At 51.2% G+C, this 17498-nt stretch overlaps 1 protein-coding gene across 2 annotated transcripts; it reads right to left on the bottom strand.

Annotated features, from left to right (window-relative positions):
* Positions 1 to 147: 147 nt before the first annotated feature.
* On the bottom strand, positions 148 to 13247 carry IL34 (interleukin 34). Of its 2 annotated transcripts, none has more exons than XM_079117095.1 (6): positions 13043 to 13247; positions 7171 to 7304; positions 6303 to 6380; positions 5880 to 6041; positions 1010 to 1145; positions 148 to 797 (listed from the first exon to the last, which is right to left on the bottom strand). In XM_079117095.1, the coding sequence occupies exons 1-6, from the start codon at positions 13068 to 13070 to the stop codon at positions 601 to 603; spliced, it is 735 nt and encodes a 244-aa protein (XP_078973221.1). In that variant the 5' UTR covers positions 13071 to 13247; the 3' UTR covers positions 148 to 600. The 2 variants fall into 2 exon arrangements, with proteins under 2 accessions (XP_078973221.1, XP_078973220.1); XM_079117094.1 differs by having other exon boundaries at positions 5880 to 6038; positions 13043 to 13218.
* Positions 13248 to 17498: the final 4251 nt, after the last annotated feature.

The raw sequence follows: 17498 nt of genomic DNA, 5'->3' as shown, positions 1-17498 counted from the left end.
GGCTAGGGAAGGGCTAGAAGGGACTCAGTCCTCAACTTACCCCACTCATGGCTTTGCCGGGGCCAGCCCAGCCCTCCCGACCTCCTGTACTTGGCTGGCTCCCAGCCCCTCAGGGTCACTCTCCAGATGAAAAGAAAACCCAACAAAACCAAACAAAACGGGCATTTAATAGAAAAAAGGATCTGGAAGAGCATCCACTGTGGCAAGATGTGGCATTCGGCTCTGCCCTTGGCCAGCCCTCCCCACCAGCCCGGCTGGAAAGTCTCAGTGATTCCCAGAGTCCTACCAGGGCCCCACCCCTGCCCAGGGACACTCTGGCTGCTGTGGCCACAGGAGACTTCAGCACCCCCTGCAGGCAGGGGAGGCCGTAAGGGTGGCACCGGGTCTCCCTGACCCCCACCACTCCAAGTAAGACCAAGTAAGGTGTGCAAGGTGGGAAGCTGAGCCCAACTGCGGCACAGGACCCCCCCAGAAGGAAACACCCCTCCCCAGGGGCCTCTCTCAAGCGGGGGGTCCCCTCACCACACGGCAAAGTCTCAGGCCCTGCCCAGCTCCCAGAATTCCTCAGATGTCCCCACCCAGGGTCAGCATACAGGCCAGTCAGGGCAAGGGGCCCTGGTCCTTTGCCCTGACCTGGGGTCCAGTGCTTGAGCCAGGGGAGGGGGGCAGGGAGGTGGGGGTCTGCTGGGGTCGGGGGTACAACTGGGCAGCCTCACACTGCAATGCAGGCTCTGGACCATGGGGCTGAGGACTTGGCACCTCACAGTCCTGCCATTGCAGGATGGAGCTGTGTTTACCTATAAAGGACAGAAAAGAAAAAAAAAGATTGCAGGAGACATCAAACCACCCTCCCCCCAAGCTAAGTAAGACACATACTCAGGGCCCATCTGGTTTTCCAAAAATGACCTGTCACTCTGGGGAGCAGAGGGTGTGCCCAACTCTTCCTACTGACCCAGACACAGATGCCTGACCTCCTGTCCCCCAGCCCCACCCACGGGGAGCTCCTTACAGCAAGAGCAGTACAGCAGCTCCATGACCCGGAAGCAGTTGTCCAGCAGGGCCTTGGGCCGCACCAGCTTCAGGCTCTGACCTGGGGCATTCAGGAGGGACAACACCTCTTCGACCTTGGGGCTGATCTCCACATTCTGGAAAGAGGAATCCATCAGAACCATGACAGACGGGGGCACACTGCACGAGAGAGCCGTGGGGGCTACCTGACTTGGTGCCACCCCAAACCACAAAAGAGGGGCAATACTTCCTGTGACCGGGAACCTGTGAGTTCTGTCTCACCTTCTTCGAGCAGGTGCAGAGAGGGTCCCAGCTCTCCCCCCTCATCCAAGCACAACACAGAGGCTACCGATTCTCCATCATGGGAAAAATGAACACAGGGCACAGGCCAGGACAGGGAGGAAGTCGCCGTTCTAGCCCATGCATGGCTGCCCGCCCCCAGGAGGAGCCCTCACCTGGGAAAGCTGCCCTTCATGAAGCAAAGGCCCCCATCAACTGCAAGGAACAAGAGAAAGCCCTCACAGGGGTCACGGAGCTCAGAGTCACACAGGCAGGGCCAGGTGTCAGGCTCCAAACTCAGGGGGCTTCCCTCCACGAGGCTCAACAACAGGGAAAACGCAGGCCGCAGCATGGGTGCCAGAAGTCCCTGAAGAGGGACCAGAACCACTGTAGAGGCATCAAGGAAAATGTGGGGCCTGAGCTGGGGACAGCAGCAGCCCCAGCAAAAACTCTGGACTGAATTCTGCCTCCCAGCACCCCATACCCCATATCCCAGAACCCTCAGTACCTGTGAATGGGACTCTATTTCTAAGTGAGGATCTGGAGGGATGACATCACCCCAGATTTGGGAGGAGCCCTAGATCCAGTGACCAGTGTCCATATGAGAGACAGATCACAGAGACAGGAGAGCAGATGGCAGAGGCCGTGCAAAGACTGAGACCACGGTTGGATAAGGTTGCCCAAGGTGAGGAAAACCCAGAGCAGTCCAAAGCTGGGAGAAGCAAGGGAAGACCCTCCCCAGGGTCAGAGGGAGTGTCGCCCCACCAACACCTTGATTTGGGACTTCGGCCTCCAGAACTGTGAAAGAATAAATTTCTGTTTTAAGGTATTCATTTTGTACCAATTTGTTGCATCAGGCCTAGAAAACTGATACACAGGTGGAGTAAGAATGACAGAGGGAAAGAGAGACCCATCCATGGCCCACTTCTTATCTGGGGAGAATCCAGCCGCCCCTTGCCCTGGTGAGAGTACACAGCCCCACAGGAGCCACTCTGCCATATAGAGAAGCTCAAAGTTGAGGGCAGCTGGATAGACACCACTTTCCTAAAGCCTCTTACAGGAAAAGAGTCTGGAAGTTCTTCAAAAAGCTACCCATAGAGATACCACATGACCCAGCAGTTCTACTCCCAGGTGTAAACCCAAAAGAATTGAAAACAAGGATTCAGGCATGTACTCGTACGCCCATGTTCACAGCAGCATTATTCACAAGAGTCAAAAGGTGGAAACTGCCCAAGACAGATGGATGGCATCTACACAAAATGGAATATTATTAAGCCAGGAAAAGGAAGGCCTTGCTATGACATGGATGAACTTTGAAAACATTATACAGCCAGCTGTGGTGACACACATCCATAATTCCAATAATTTGAGAGGCTGAGGCAGAATGATCAGCAGTTCAAAGCCAGCCTCAGCAATTTAGGGAAGCCTTAAACAAATTAGTGAGAACCTGTTTTAAAATAAAAAATAAAATAGGCTGGGATGTGGCTCAGTAGTAAAGAGCCCCAGATTCATGAGAACTACAGAACACTAAAGAAAGAAATTAAAGAAAACCTTAGAAGATGGAAAGATCTCCCATGTTCTTGGATAGGCAGAATTAATATTGTCAAAATGGCCATACTACCAAAAGTGCTATACAGATTCAATGCAATTCCAATTAAAATCCCAATGATGTACCTTACAGAAATAGAGCAAACAATCATGAAATTCATCTGGAAGAATAAGAAACCCAAACTAGCTAAAGCAATCCTTAGCAGGAAGAGTGAAGCAGGGGGTATCGCAATACCAGAACTTCAACTATACTACAAAGCAATAGTAAGAAACACAGCATGGTATTGGCACCAAAATAGGTAGATCAATGGTACAGAATAGAGGACATGGACACAAACCCAAATGAATACAGTTTTCTCATACTAGACAAAGGTGCCAAAAACATGCAATGGAGAAAAGATAGCCTCTTCAACAAATGGTGCTGGGAAAACTGGAAATCCATATGCAGCAAAATTAAACTAAACCCCTATCTCTCACCCTGCACAAAACTCAACTCAAAATGGATCAAGGACCTTGGAATTAGACCAGAGACCCTACATCTTATAGAAGAAAAAGTAGGTCCACATCTTCAACATGTCGGCTTAGGATCAGACTTCCTTAACAGGTCTCCCATAGCACAAGAGATAAAAGCAAGAATCAATAACTGGGATTCAAACTAAAAACCTCTCAGCAAAGGAAACTATCAGCAATGGGAAGAGAGAGCCTACAGAGTGGGAGAAAATCTTTGCCACTCATACTTCAGATAGAGCACTAATTTCCAGAACATATAAAGAACTCAAAAAACTCTACACCAAGAATACAAATAACCCAATCAACAAATGGGCTAAGGAAATGAACAGACACGTCACAGAAGAAGATCTACAAACAATCAACAAACACATGAAAAAATGTTCAACATCTCTAGTAATAAGAGAAATGCAAATCAAAACCACCCTAAGATTCCATCTCACCCCAATTAGAATGGCGATTATCAAGAATACAAGCAACAACAGGTGTTGGAGAGGATGTGGGGAAAAAGGTACACTCATACATTGCTTGTGGGGCTGCAAATTAGTGCAGCCACTCTGGAAAGCAGTGTGGAGATTCCTTAGAAAACTTGGAATGGCCCGCCATTTGACCCAGCTATCCCACTTCTCAGCCTATAACCAAAGGACTTAAAATCAGCATACTACAGAGATGCAGCCACATCAATGTTCATAGCTGCTCAATTCACAATAGCCGGATTGTGGAACCAACCTAGATGTCCTTCAATTGATGAATGGATGAAGAAACTGTGGTATATATATACAATAGAATATTACTCAGCTATAAATAATAATAAAATTATGGCATTTGCAGGCAAATGGATGAAATTGGAGAATATCATGCTAAGTGAGATAAGCCAATCTCAAAAAACCAAAAGGCAAATGATCTCACTGATCACATAATGGGGGGTGGGAGGGGGGCAAGAATGGAGGAAGGAGGGACTGTATAGAGGGAAAAGAGGGATGGGAGGGGTGGGGGGGAGGAAGAAATAACAGAATGAATCAAACACCATTACGCTATATAAATGTATGATTACACAAATGGTATGCCTCTACTTCATGTACAGAGAAACAAGATGTATCCCATTTGTTTACAATAAAAATAAATTAAAAAAAAAAAAAAAAAAGAGTTCCCAGATTCAATCCCTGCACTGGGGTAGGGGAAGAAAGTGGGACAAAAACAATGCAGAATCCAGACTCCAGGGACCTTCAAGTGGAGAAGGAGGTAGAACAGAGTCGTCTAATCAGTTTTAGAGCTGGATACAATTTGGGGGTTCATCCCAACCCCTTTCCTTTACAAGTGATGCATCTAAAGCCCAGAGGTGAACAACTTGTTCAGGGCTGCATGGTTGGCAACACAGCTGGCGTCCAACCCCCAGGGGGACCTCCGACATTACAGGACCACTGGGAGATTTAAAAGTTAAGAAAACCCGAAGGGTGTTCTTCCCTACATTAAATCCACTTAAAACAAAGTCATAGCCTGCTAGCAGAGGTAGAGAGAAGAGAGGCTGAAAATCTGGCTGCAGGGATGGATATTTTAATCAGGAGAGGCCAGGGAAGGTGGGCCGGGCTGAGGATCATCCTTCTTCCCAGCCCCGAGCCCAGCTCCTGAGAGCCTGCCATCAGAAATGCTTCCCAGGGAAATGAGGGCAGAAGGTGTCTCTTCCCCAGGTCAGTTCTTCGTGCCCTGGGACACCCATCTTGCCCGTGGGCACAAAAGAGCCACCAAGGAAATCACTGGACCTCCTGACCTCAGCAAGAATTGAAAAGGCAGCCCTTCCAGCCCTGTCCCAGGACTGCTTCCAGGCAGCTGCAACAACAACGGCCAGTCCCTAGCCCTTTCATCGTCGGAAGCTCCCAGCTGGCGGGGGATGTTCTGGCCCTGGACAGGCCCTCCCCGGCAGATGAGCCCAGGCAGCTGGCTGAGCAGGGTGGCAGGTCCCTCCTTGGGGTAGGTGTGCTCTGGGGCCTGAGGAGGGCTGGGCAGGGGTCCCAGGCATGTGCACGCCTGCACGGGCATGTGATAATCCCGTGGCTCAGGCTCTAGAGAGGACATCCCCCGAGGCCTCAACCCTGCAAAGCAAGAAGGAGACTCTTTTTTTTTTTTTTTTTTTTAATTAATTTTCTTAACTAACTCAACCTGTGGTCCATTAGGGCTCCCACTCCGCGTCACACAGTCCTTTGGGTTGACAAACGCATGATGTCACATACCCACCATCAGCGAATTTTCCAGAACAGTTTCTCCGTCCTACAGATCTCCTGCCTCCACATTTCCTTCCTTCCTACACCCTCAAAGCCTCATTTCTCAGACTCAGAAACAGGACCCCATGGCCCGTCCAGGATCCTGAGCGGGAGGAACAGGGCCTGGAAGCCCACGCTGCTTCCTTCCTGCAGCTCCTCTTCCAGTGCACCTCCCCACCCCCCCACGCCCTCCCAGCACTTTCCACACGCCCCCCTTTCTCCACAGCCCTTGAGCACCCCCCTCGGACACACGCGCTCACACACGGAGGCCCAGCTTACCACAAGGCCCTGCTTGATGTTGAGCAGCAGAGTCTGAACCTCCTGCACAAATTTCCAGGACGGGTGGCCCTCGAGCAACACGTCCTGCACTGACTCGGTGGCACTGAGACTCACCAAGACCCACAGGTACCGCTGCTCCTGCTCGCTCACCCGGGCCCTCTGCTGCAGGGACAGGAGGAATGGCTGCAACCCCCACACATGGGCTGCTCCACTGTGACCCTCCCCCAAGGACTTGTCCCTGCATGGAAGTAACCACAGATCCACAGAGGACACCAGGCAACCCTGGGCCTGGGCCAAGGGTGGGTTTGCTTGAGGGACGGGTGAAAGGCCCCTGGCCAGCCAACACTGAAGTGCCTCTCGGGCTGGGGCCCTCAGGGGATCACACCATGTGGGGGTCTCCCCAACCCAGGAGGGGGTCCTCACCAGCCTGGTGATGTTGGCGATCCTGAGCACCCCCGCGTAAGGCACACTGATCCTGTAGTTGATGGGGAAGTAGTGTTTCTGGAGAGGAACAAACCATGAAGTCAGAGGCAGGAACGGCACAGACAGGCTGCCCCCAGCCCAGGTGCATGGCAGCGCAGGAGAGGGCCCCGCCCAGCCCACGGTGACGGAGGATATCCTCTGCCGAGGACACATCCCTGGCTCTCTAAAACCAGCTCACTTTCCTCTGGGACACAGGGAGGGTGAAACTAAATACATAGTTTCTGTTCAAACAGAAGTTTCAGGCCCAGTATAAGGACCTCCTACTTTAAGAAAGACATGTTATTGGGGGCAGGGACCGTTGAGAGAGATGTTCTAAAACTTAATATGGTGATGGTCACACAACTCTGGAAACACACTAAAAACCAGGGAGTTGTACTCTTTAAAGGAGTGAATTGTATGGCATGTCAATAATACCTCAGTAAACTTTTAAAAACAGACAAATGTTCATGTGGGCATCTCCACTCTCCAAAAAGAACCAGACACCCCAGTTGGTAGGTCTTTGTCTCCCCTGCTAATAAGTGCCCGGTGTTCCCCCAAGGAGTTGCTGGATTCCATTCCTGAGTCACAGGGGGAAGGCCCTCTGGAGGTGGGAATCAGGTCAGGTCAAGAAGGAGAGGTGGAAGCCCTGAGAGATGGCGGGAGGGGCCAGCAGGTGACCCCCAGACACGTTGGTTATGTGTTAGAGAAGGGAGCCATGGCAACACTGGGGCTGACTCAGGTCCTAGGAGGGCCCCTGAGTATCCAGAGCCCCATGCCAGGTGAGCCATGGGGCTGGGAACAGGCGTGCTGGTGGTGCCCACGTGGTTACCATGTACTGAAGCCGGTTCCTGTACTGCAGCTTGTCCCGCAGGAAGCCTGTGATGGTGCACTCCTTATTCTGGGTCAAGGGCCACACCTCCAAACCCTCGTTCCCCAAGGCCATACCAAGGAGGATCCCAAGATCTGTGGACCACAGCCAACAAGAGCACATGAGCTCCAGGCACCATGTCCACACTGCCTGTCTTGGGTTACAAAGATGCATAGGAGAGGTGGTGGCAGGTGCACAGAGCCCAGAGGGGCCTTCCCACCCAGCACCCGCACTGTTTCCCTGTGTCTGGGCCTCGGAAGAGCAAGGACAGGTAGGCTCAAGCAGTGCAGAAGGTGATCCACATCCACCCCTCCCTGGCCAGCAGAGACCCCCAGGATACACCTAACTAAGGTCAGCTCCTGCCCCATGGGGTAGGCCCAAACCTCCCTCCAGGGCAATCTCCGCCCCTTGTCTAGGGGCGACGCATTTTCAAAGCCCATTGTTGGATTTTCCATGCAGATGTGGCTTCTATTTCCAACTCTAAAAATGACTCTTTGCAGACCAAAGCTCCTTCTTCCCTGCTCTATTTGACCTTGGCATCCTTCTTCATTAAATGGACCAGTGGTCTCTAGCATCTTCCATTTTGATGGTTGTGGGATGCTAAGCAGATCTCAAACAGGCTCTATCTACAATGATTTGCCAACATTACCCGTATTTACCACTGGGGGTCACTGCGACCTCAAAAACAGCTTGTCATTTCTGCCTAACTGAAGAGACTCAAAGTATCTGAGAAAATTCGCAATAAACAGGGGGCTACGTGGATCAAAGCAAAAGAACAAAACATAAAAGGGCAAGATGTATCCAAAAGTTCAATCTCACTAATAAGAGAAATAAATTCACATTAAAACAATTAGATTGGGCTGGGGTCATGGCTCAGTGGTAGAGCACTTGCCTAGCATGTTTGAGGCGCTGGGTTCAATTCTCAGCACCACATATAACCAAGTAAAATAAAGGTCCACTGACAGCTAAAAAAAAATTTTTTAAGATAATTAGCTGGGCGCAGTGGTGTACTCCTGTAATGCCAGTAGCTCAGGAGGCTGAGGTAAGAGGATCACAAGCTCAAATCCAGCCTCAGCAACTTAGTGCGGCCCTAAGCAACTCAGTGAGACCCTGTCTCTAAATAAAATATTAAAAAGGACTGGGGGTGTTGCTCAGTGATTAAGTGCCCCTGGGTTCAATCCCTGGTACCAAAAAAAAAAAAAAATTAGATGCCATTTTTCATCTGTCAAAATATAAAAATATGTGGTAACACACAACTGTTATAATCCTAGAAACGTGGGAAGCTAAGGTAGGAGGATTACAAGTTCGAGGCCAGCCTTGACAAATGAGCCAGACCCTGTCTCAAAATAATAAATAAATAAGGGATGGGGTGTGGCTCAGTGGAGCTAGGTTAGTTTGAGGCCTTGGGTTGGGTTCCCAGCACCATAATAAAAAAAAAAAATTTTTTTTTAAAGAAAAAGAAATGAAACAAAATGATTTCTGTGTATTTGTTTTCTTTTAAAAATAGTTGATGATGCCAAAATAGTGAAGTAGGTGTTCTCATGCTGAAAGCAATTTGGCAAATGTTGTTATTAATGAATTAAATAAAGTCTAGACCCTTTGACCCACTAAACTCAAAAATCAGAAGGAATAAAACAAGACAAAAGAAACATAACCAAAAGATTTATGGACAAAGACTGGACATTGTAGCATTATTTTATAATAGCGAAAATCTGTAAATGACCAAGACATTCCATAATAATGAATGTAGCCAGTAAAAATCATATTATTAAGGAATTATTATGATGTGTGATGAGAAAAATAGGATATGCATAGTGACTTTTTGAAAAGCATGACCCAACACTATCTACATACCCAGTGGGACTTGAATTTTGTTTACACGTGTTTACAATTGTTTACATGTATGTTTGGAAAATGTGGAAAGAAATATACCAAATCTGTTCAAGAGATTTTTGTAGAACATTTTGTATGTTTCACAATCCATGTCTACTATTATTATAGCCAGAAGCAAAAATTTCTCCCTCTCCTACCCAGCACCCTGTGAAGATAGCCAGGCTGGCTGATTCACTTCCCTGACCACCAGTTATGAGTAGGGACTACTGATTGGACTTTCCACTCTCACTCTCACTTCCTGGTACTTTGAAGATTTGTTCCTACAACCCTGCTGGCCTGGGCCAAGCTACCCTCCTCCCTCTCCAGTCCCATCCTGCCAGGTACTGCTGCTGAGATTTGCTCCTGATGGAGCCCCTCACTGGGAGTACCTTCCCTCAGCTTGGCTCCTCAGCCTACTCATGGCCTGTGTCACAGGGGGGCTGCTGCTGCCTGCCCTTCCCTGCCGTGAAAGGTTCCAGTGTGAAACCATCCATCCAGCACTTTCGCTCTCTTCCCTTCTACCTGACGAGGTGTTGGGCCAAAGGAACAGACAAACAAACCTCACCAGAGTTCGCGCCTTTGATACCAGCTTGCTTTGTGTATAAAAGCAATAAAATAAAGTCATAAACCCTGCAGGTTAAAACCCTGTGTCCCAGCCTTCGCTCCAGCTCTGCCTTGCTCTAGGTATCCCTTTGCACTGCAGAGCTCTTTAAAATCTCCCTGGGCTTCTTCCCCTGCCCTTGGGTCTACCCTGCCTATACCAGCCCCACCAGCCTCCGTCTCCAGCACCACCTGCCTGGTTCACTCACTCCCTGACCAGCACTGCACCCTTGGTACATGAATCACCAGTGCTGTGGTCTTGTTGACTGAGGGCTTCATGCCTGAGTTTTGGGGTTGGACTCCCGCAGTGGAGATGGGAGGGTTTATCTGAATCCCCTGCAGAGCCAGTTGAGGCAAGGATAGCTCAGCTCTCCCCACCCCAATCCAGCAGGCCTGGGGTGGGACCAGATAATTCGCTCTTGAAACAAGCTCCCAGGTTGAAGCTTCGGCCTTTGATCCAGGCATGCACTTTAAGAAGCATGGACCTAGAACACAAAGGTGCAAGATGGTGGCCCAAAGGCCACGTCGAGTCCAGAGGTATTGAACATTAAAATCTGAATTTCCATCTTTCTTTAAAAAAAAAAAAAAAAAAAGTGTTTCTGCAGGGCATGGTGGCACATGCCTGTAATCCCAGTCACCCAGGAAGGAGGCTGAGGCAGAAGGATTGCAAGTTTGAGGCCAGCATGGACAAGTTAGTGAGACCCTGTTTCAAAATAAAAATTAAAAGGGCTGGAGGTATGACTCAGTGGTAGAGCAAGCTTAGGTTAAATCCCCAGTACCACAATAAATAAATAAATAAAGTCGTTTTCAGCCCGGCACGATGGTGCACACCTGAAATCCCAGCAGCTCAGGAGGCTAAGGCAGGAGGATTGCAAGTTCAAGGCCAGCCTGGGCAACTTAGCGAGGTCCTAAGCAACTTATGAAGACCCTGTCTCAAAATAAAAAATAAAAAGTGGGGGGATGTGACCCAGTGGTTAAGTGCCCCTGGGCTCAAATCCCAGTTCCAAAATAGTGTTTCTGTCTACACTGCTTCTTCTTTCCCATGCGGCCATCACCGCAGGATTCCTGCCCTGGGGCTATTATCCCTCTGGAACCTTCTGGTCCTGCTAACAGCAGCCTCTAAGCAGGGACCTGGTCCAAAAGTGCCAAAGCAGCTCAGCCTGGCACAGTTGGACACATGGGCTGCCCTGGAAGCCTCTCCCTAGTCCTGCCTTCCTGCAGTCTGGGCACCTTCCTCTAAGTCTACAGCTGGGCTCCATTTCTCATTTTAAACTTCGTTTCCGTAACCTCCACCCAGGAAGCAGGGAATCAGGCAGGGTCAGCATGACTTGCCTCCCCCACACTCTGTGCCCAGGAACCACACAGACATTGCATCCCTGACCCTGGTCAGGAGGCGCTCCTGCCTCCTCCTCCCTCCAGAGGACCAGCGAGACAGAAGCAGAGGCTGAGGCTGGAGGAGATGGGTATAAGGAGCTCCTTTCCTGGCTCCCTGGCCTAGGAGGGAGCAGGGGAGCAGGGACACCTGTGCCCTCTGAGATGGCCCTTTGTATGGTGACAAATGGGGCCTGTCACCCCCACCCCCGAGACCAAATCTGAGCCTGTGTAATGGGTTGACTAGCATTCCCCGCCCCCCACCCCCCACAAATTCATATTCATATGGAGCCTCAGAATGTGACCTTATTTGGAAACAGGGTTTTTAGAGAGGCACCTAAGCGAAGAATCCCGAGGTAAACTCATCCTGGATTTCGGGAAGGCCCCAAATCCAGGGATTAGTGTCCTGGTAACAAGGAAAGGACATGGACACACAGAGGGAAAGTCCACCTGCAGATAGAGGCAAGCTGGAGCGAAGCTGCCAAGGAGCACCAGGAGCCCCCGAGGTGGGAGGAGGCAGGAAGGCTCCTCCCCAGCCTTCAGAGGTAGCATGGCCCTGCTGACGCCCTCCTTCCAGATTCTGGTCTCCAGAGTACATTTGCTGCCACCCAGTTTGTGGTCATATATCTCAGCCACCTCGCACCCCAGCATCCGGGCCCTCTGCTGGGCAGCCCTTGCCCCTGCCCCTGCCCCCCCACTGCCCCACCAGCCCTCACCATCCTGAGATCTGCCTCCTGGGGCCCTCTCCCCTCCACCCCACGAACTGACATCCGCTACCTGCTGCCCATGAGGTTGCAGCAGTGACCCCAATAAGCACCCCAGACTATCCTCAAAAGCAGGGGACCCCACCTGCGACCCCCACTCCAGTCCCCCAGGGCTCCCTGCGGTCTGGTGAAGTGGGCGCTCTTCGCCTGGCTTTCAAGGCCGCAGCCAACTGGGCCCAAACCACCAAACCGGCTTTCCCAGCTGGCCTCTCTGGCTCCTCTGCTGAGCCTCTACCTGGAACTGGTCCTCACCACGCCATCTGCCTTGTGAATGCCACCCAGCCTTCAAGACCACTTCAAGTGGCACCTCACCCATGCCGCTTCCTCTGCTCCTCAAGACCTGGAAGCTTCCAGAACACTGGGTCTGGCTGGGTCCTTCGCCCATTCTGATTGCCCTGACCTGACCTTTTCCAGGGTCGCTCCACAAGAACCAGGGTGCACCCAGCTCTTCTCTGAACCCCTTGAGGGCTCCAGCTCCTGCCCTCATTTATTTGGCCCACAGTTCCTGGGCACCTAACTGTGCACTGGGTGGCAGAGGCTGAGGGGCACAAAGCAGATGAGGTCCTGTTGTCACGGCAGTCACTCTCCAGTGGGCTCGTGGGCGTCACCAGAGAAATGTGCCAAATCAGAGTGAGCAATGTCGAGTCTGGGGTCTGGGAGCTCCCCGTCGGCCTCCCACCCAGCCAGCCTGAGGGTCCTCCGGGCCCGTTCTTTTCTTTTGACATCATTCAACTTATTTTTCTCTTTACTGACCACACGTTACCTCCCTGCTTTTTAATTTTGTTGTTAGAGAGTGAAGGGTAAAGAAGAGCAAGCTTGCCTTCTCCAGGTGCCTGGCCACACATGTCCCCTGTGTCTTGGGTCCCTGGTCCCCACCCCACCCCTGCTGGCCACACCCAGGGAGGATGGAAATCCTCTCTCCACCCCCGTCTGCCCCTGCCATGCTCTCCAGCGCCATGAGTCTGTAGAGATGAGATGCTCCCACCCACTCCAGTGCCTGCCCTGTCCTCCAGCCACTCACCCAGCCTGGGACTCCTGCCCAGCTTCTCTGCCTGAGCCTGGGGTCAGTGCAGGCAGGGCAGAGCAAGGCTGTGGAGTCCCCAAGACTACCTGGGAAGCATCTCAACTTCTCACCAGTAAGAATACGCTGGTGGCCATGGCTGTGGCTGAACCCTCTCTGGGTCAAAGCCTCCCGGACTGGGTCCCCAGGGACCCTTGGTACTCACAGCGCAGCCAGGCGAATCCCCGGGGCATGGTGGTGCACTGGGTTCCCCCAAGAGCAGAGGTGCTGTCCCCAGCGGTGTGTCCACGGGAGCCTGAGCAGGGCCTACATGGCCATGTGTCAGAAAAGGTGGCCACCAAGTCAGGAAAGGGCTGTCCCTGAAGGAACTGCCAGGCGGCAGGGAGAAGGAAGGTGCTCCTGGGGCAGCAGCCACCCTATCTGCCTGGCAGTAGGGAGGACAGCTGGGGGGCGGTGGCTGCCAGTCCCATGGCAGCCCAGGAGCTGGTGTGAGATAGCAGCCTCCCTCAGGGGCTTCCTTCCCCAAGAGGAGGAGAAGAGAAGGAGGAGGAGGAGGAGGAGGAGGAGGAGGGGGAGGAGGAGGAGGAGGAGGGGGAGGAGAGTCCCCAGCAGGCCCCTTGGAATCTGGGGCTGGGTGGCGCTTTCTCTGATTTCTTCCGACTGCAGCTGCTCAGTGTGAAATCCGGCTCTGGAAAAAGAAGGAGGAGAGAAAGTGATTATGTAAGAGCAGAGCTGCCACTCAGCCACAGGCAGGCACGGAGGACCACGGCGCACGCTGCACCGGCCGCCGGAGCCGGGACACCCTGCGCGGGCCGCTGGCCATGCGGGGGAAACGGGTTCACACACGACTTCAGGACTCCCGAGCTGCTGCGGCCCCAGCCCAGGAGTGAGTTACGATGACACCAGCTGGCAGCCTTGCGCAGGAACAAAAGCAGACCTCGGAATGCACGGGCAGTGCGCCCGCACCCAGCAGAGGGGGCTGCCCGGAGGAGGGGAGACTCCGGGTGAAGCCCGGGGGTGACTCAGCTGCAGGGGCGGCGGGAGAGCAGATGGCTCAATCATCCTCCTCACCTCTGACTGAGCCCTTCCTCATGTCACCCCTATCTGCTCCCCCTGCCAGGTGAAATACCATTGTCCAGTTAAATTTGAATTTAGATAAGCAAATACTTTTTCTAGCATCATTGGGCCATGCATAATTTTTTAGCATAAGTATGTCCCAATATTGCATGGGACATACTTATGTTTAAAAAGTATTCATTGTTAGCAGGGTGTGGTGATTCACACCTGTGAATCCCAGAGATGAAGGAGGTTTGCCAAGTTTGAGGCCAGCCTCAGCAAATTGGTGAGGCCCTAAGCAACTTAGCAAGACCCTGTCTCAAAATTTAAAAAAAAAAAAAAAAAAAAAAAAATGGCTGGGGATGTGACTCAGTAGTTAAGTGCCCTTGGGTTCAATCCCTAGTACAAAAAAAAAAAAAAAAATGTATTCACTATTCATCTGCAATTGCAACTTCAAATTAATTGGAAGATTAGAAGTCATATATATACATATACATATACATATATATATATATATACATATACATATACATATATATATATATATATATATATATATATATATATAGTGTGTGTGTGTGTGTGTGTGTGTGTAACTAGATTTGGCATTCCCATGATAATACAGGAGCCCTGGGAGTGCCTTTCTTGAGAACTCAGTGTGCTAGACCCAGGGCTAAGGACATTATTTTCATTAAATCTTCAACACATCTTAATGAAACCATAAAATCTGATTTTACCAACAAGGAAATTAAGGCATTTTTCTAAGGCCACACAGCTCATAAAAAGTGACAGGAATTCTAAACCTGGCCCACTGGTAGTCATTCTCAGAAGTCAAAACTCACAGTGTTCTCACACAGTCACCTTGTCATCCTTCACCGGGCTTCCTAAGGTAGGGTCTGTGTCTCCATCTTGTAGACGAGACTGAGGTGGCCAGTAGCAGGGTCAGCTCTGACCTTCAGTCTCTGACCAGGTTCTATTCCATCCCCATGTTCTATTCCCCCTCTGTTCAGGGGAAATGGCCACAGGTTGGGAACACGAGGGGAAAGATGGTATGATTGGGGGGTCTTCTCCACTGTGGCATCCGTGGTGTCTCTACAGAATGGACCAGAAATGCTGATCTTGGGCCGGAGATGGAGCTTGGCATGAAGCATTTGCCTGGCATGCACCAGGCCCTGGGTTTGATCCCCAGCACTGAATAAACAAACAAACAAAAAACCTAAATGAAGAGCCAGCCCTCACCCTTGTAGCTTCCCCACGGGAAGGACAGTCCTTTTGTAGAGAAAGGACGCTTCACCCGTCCCTGTCCCTCTCCTCCACCTCACCCTGCTATTACAGTGTCACTACAAACACCACCCCAACTATACTTTCAGTTGACACTTTTTCCAGGTTTAGGGAGGTATGACTTACGTCCATAAAATTTGCCTTTTTTTAGGTATATGGTCTAAGAGAGAGAGCGAGTGCCTGCTGGGGACCAAACCCAGGGCCTCGCACATTCTAGGAGAGCAGACTACTGCTGAGCTACACCCCAACCCTTTTTCTCTTATATTTTCAGACAGGGTATTACTAAGTTGCCCAGTCCAGCCTTAAACTTGCCATCCTCCTGCCTCAGCCTCCAGAGTAGCTGGGATTACAGGCGTGCACCACCACACCTGGCTAAGAGTTTGAACAAAGTCAAAAGGCCGTCTAACCACCTCTAACAAAGTAGAAAACACTCCATCCACCAAAGAAGCCCCTCCAACTGCCCTGCGGGATGCCCTCCCACCCCAGCACTGGGGAAGGGACCCATTTGTTTTCTGTTGGCACTTCCCCCCCAGAATGTCACACAGATACAATTCTGGGGTGCAACCTTCTGCGTATCACTTCTCTCTTGTGGCATGCTGTGCTCCGAGTTCTGCCATGTTTTTGCTGTTGTTTTTTTGGTACCAGGGATCGTGCCCAGGGTACTTAACCACTGAGCCACATGCCAGCCCTTTTTATTTTTTGTGTTGAGACAGGGTCTCACTAAGTTGCTCAGGGCCTCACTAAGTCGCTGAGGCTGGCTTGAACTTGCCACCCTCCTGCCTCAGCCTCCCGAGTGCACACCACCATGCCCAGCGGCCATATTGTTGCCTGTTAGAAACGCCCCCTTTCCTTGCCGATTAGTTTGTACACTGTGTAGCTGGATCACTGTTTGTTTCCCCCCATTGAAGGACATCTGGGCTGTTCCCAGCTTTGGGTGACAGGGAATAAAAGCCACTGGAGCCTCTGCCTGCAGGTTTTGGTGTGGACAGAAGTGTCTACCTGTCTTAGGTCTATCTATAATTTCAAGTTGTGCCCCATGGCCCTTCAGAACACCTGGAGTCTATGCCACTCAGGGGCCCAGGATGCTGATCACCTCTCAGCATCCCTCAGCTCTGCTCTGCCCAGGACGGTGGGCCCCAGAGCCCAGATCTCTCCACACCCAGGCACACACCACAATTAGGATCTTCGCCCTGTCCTTGTCCCACACACTCTTTTGGCAACTCCTCACTCAGAAATTTTCTGGTACTGAACCCTGTCTGCGTCCTGGCGGAGAAATCAAGCAAATGAGAAGTAGTGTCATGGTCATGTGCTTGGTGGCACAGCTATATCACATCCTGAGCCTGAGCACCATCTGTAGTCCCACCCCTGAGGCCCACTGAAATGCGGGGGTGGGGGTGGGGAGAGCCCAACAAGGCCACCAAGGAGGGAGTAGAGATGACAGAAGCCAGAGCTGGGGTGAGGGGCATAGAGGAAGCGAGGCCGCTGGGAGAGGCTGGAAACAGGGATGGTCCCGTCTTCAGGGCTCCTTCCTGGCAAACGAGGCCTAACCTAGGGCCTGTGAGCTTCTGCCCTTCCCCAGTCCTGGGAGAGCCCAGGCCCGCCCTTTGTCTCTGTCTCTTTCTCTTTTACTCTCTTTCCCTCTGTCCCTCCCTCTGTGTCTGCCTGTATGTCTCTCTCCCGGGGGCATGCGGAGAGGAGTGGGTGAGGAGTTGGGAAACACTGGGCCTCTCCTACCCCACCCACTCTGCCCCTGGGGCCTGTAGCATCATTCAGAAGCTCATGCAGGGAAACAGCGTGCTAGAGGGTAAACAGGGACCTAGGACTCTTCATAGTTCAGCAGTGACGAACATTTTCAAAGTTGCAGAAATGAGTAAAAACTGAATATTCATTTCACTCAGTTATGACTTAAGGATGCTGGGAGGGCCGGGGTCAGAGAGAGGGAAGGTATGTGGAGAGAAAAGGGGTGATGAGAACTAAATCTTCCATGGCAGAAAGTCAATAGATAAGGGCTCAAATGAAGAAGCAGTGAGGGTGAAAGGCTGCTTTCTAGAAGGATAGGTGATGATTGATTGATTGATTGATTGATTGATTGATTGATAGATAATTTTTTGAAGTTCCCTGTGTCTGGGGCTGGGGATATAGCTCAGTTGGTAGAGTCCTTGCCTTGCAAGCACAAAGCTCTGGGTTCAATCCCCAGCACTCCAAAAAGAAAAGGGAAAAAAAAGTTCCCAGTGTCTGGAAGCAGAAAGGGGCCTGCTGTTACTTATAATGCCACATTGAACTGCTGTATTCTTTTCTTTTAGGGGGATTGTTTTTGGTTTGTT

Source organism: Sciurus vulgaris (assembly GCF_902686455.1).
Source record: "Sciurus vulgaris genome assembly, chromosome: 17".
Taxonomy (NCBI): Eukaryota; Metazoa; Chordata; class Mammalia; order Rodentia; family Sciuridae; genus Sciurus; species Sciurus vulgaris.
This window is presented reverse-complemented; position numbering and strand designations above follow the sequence as displayed.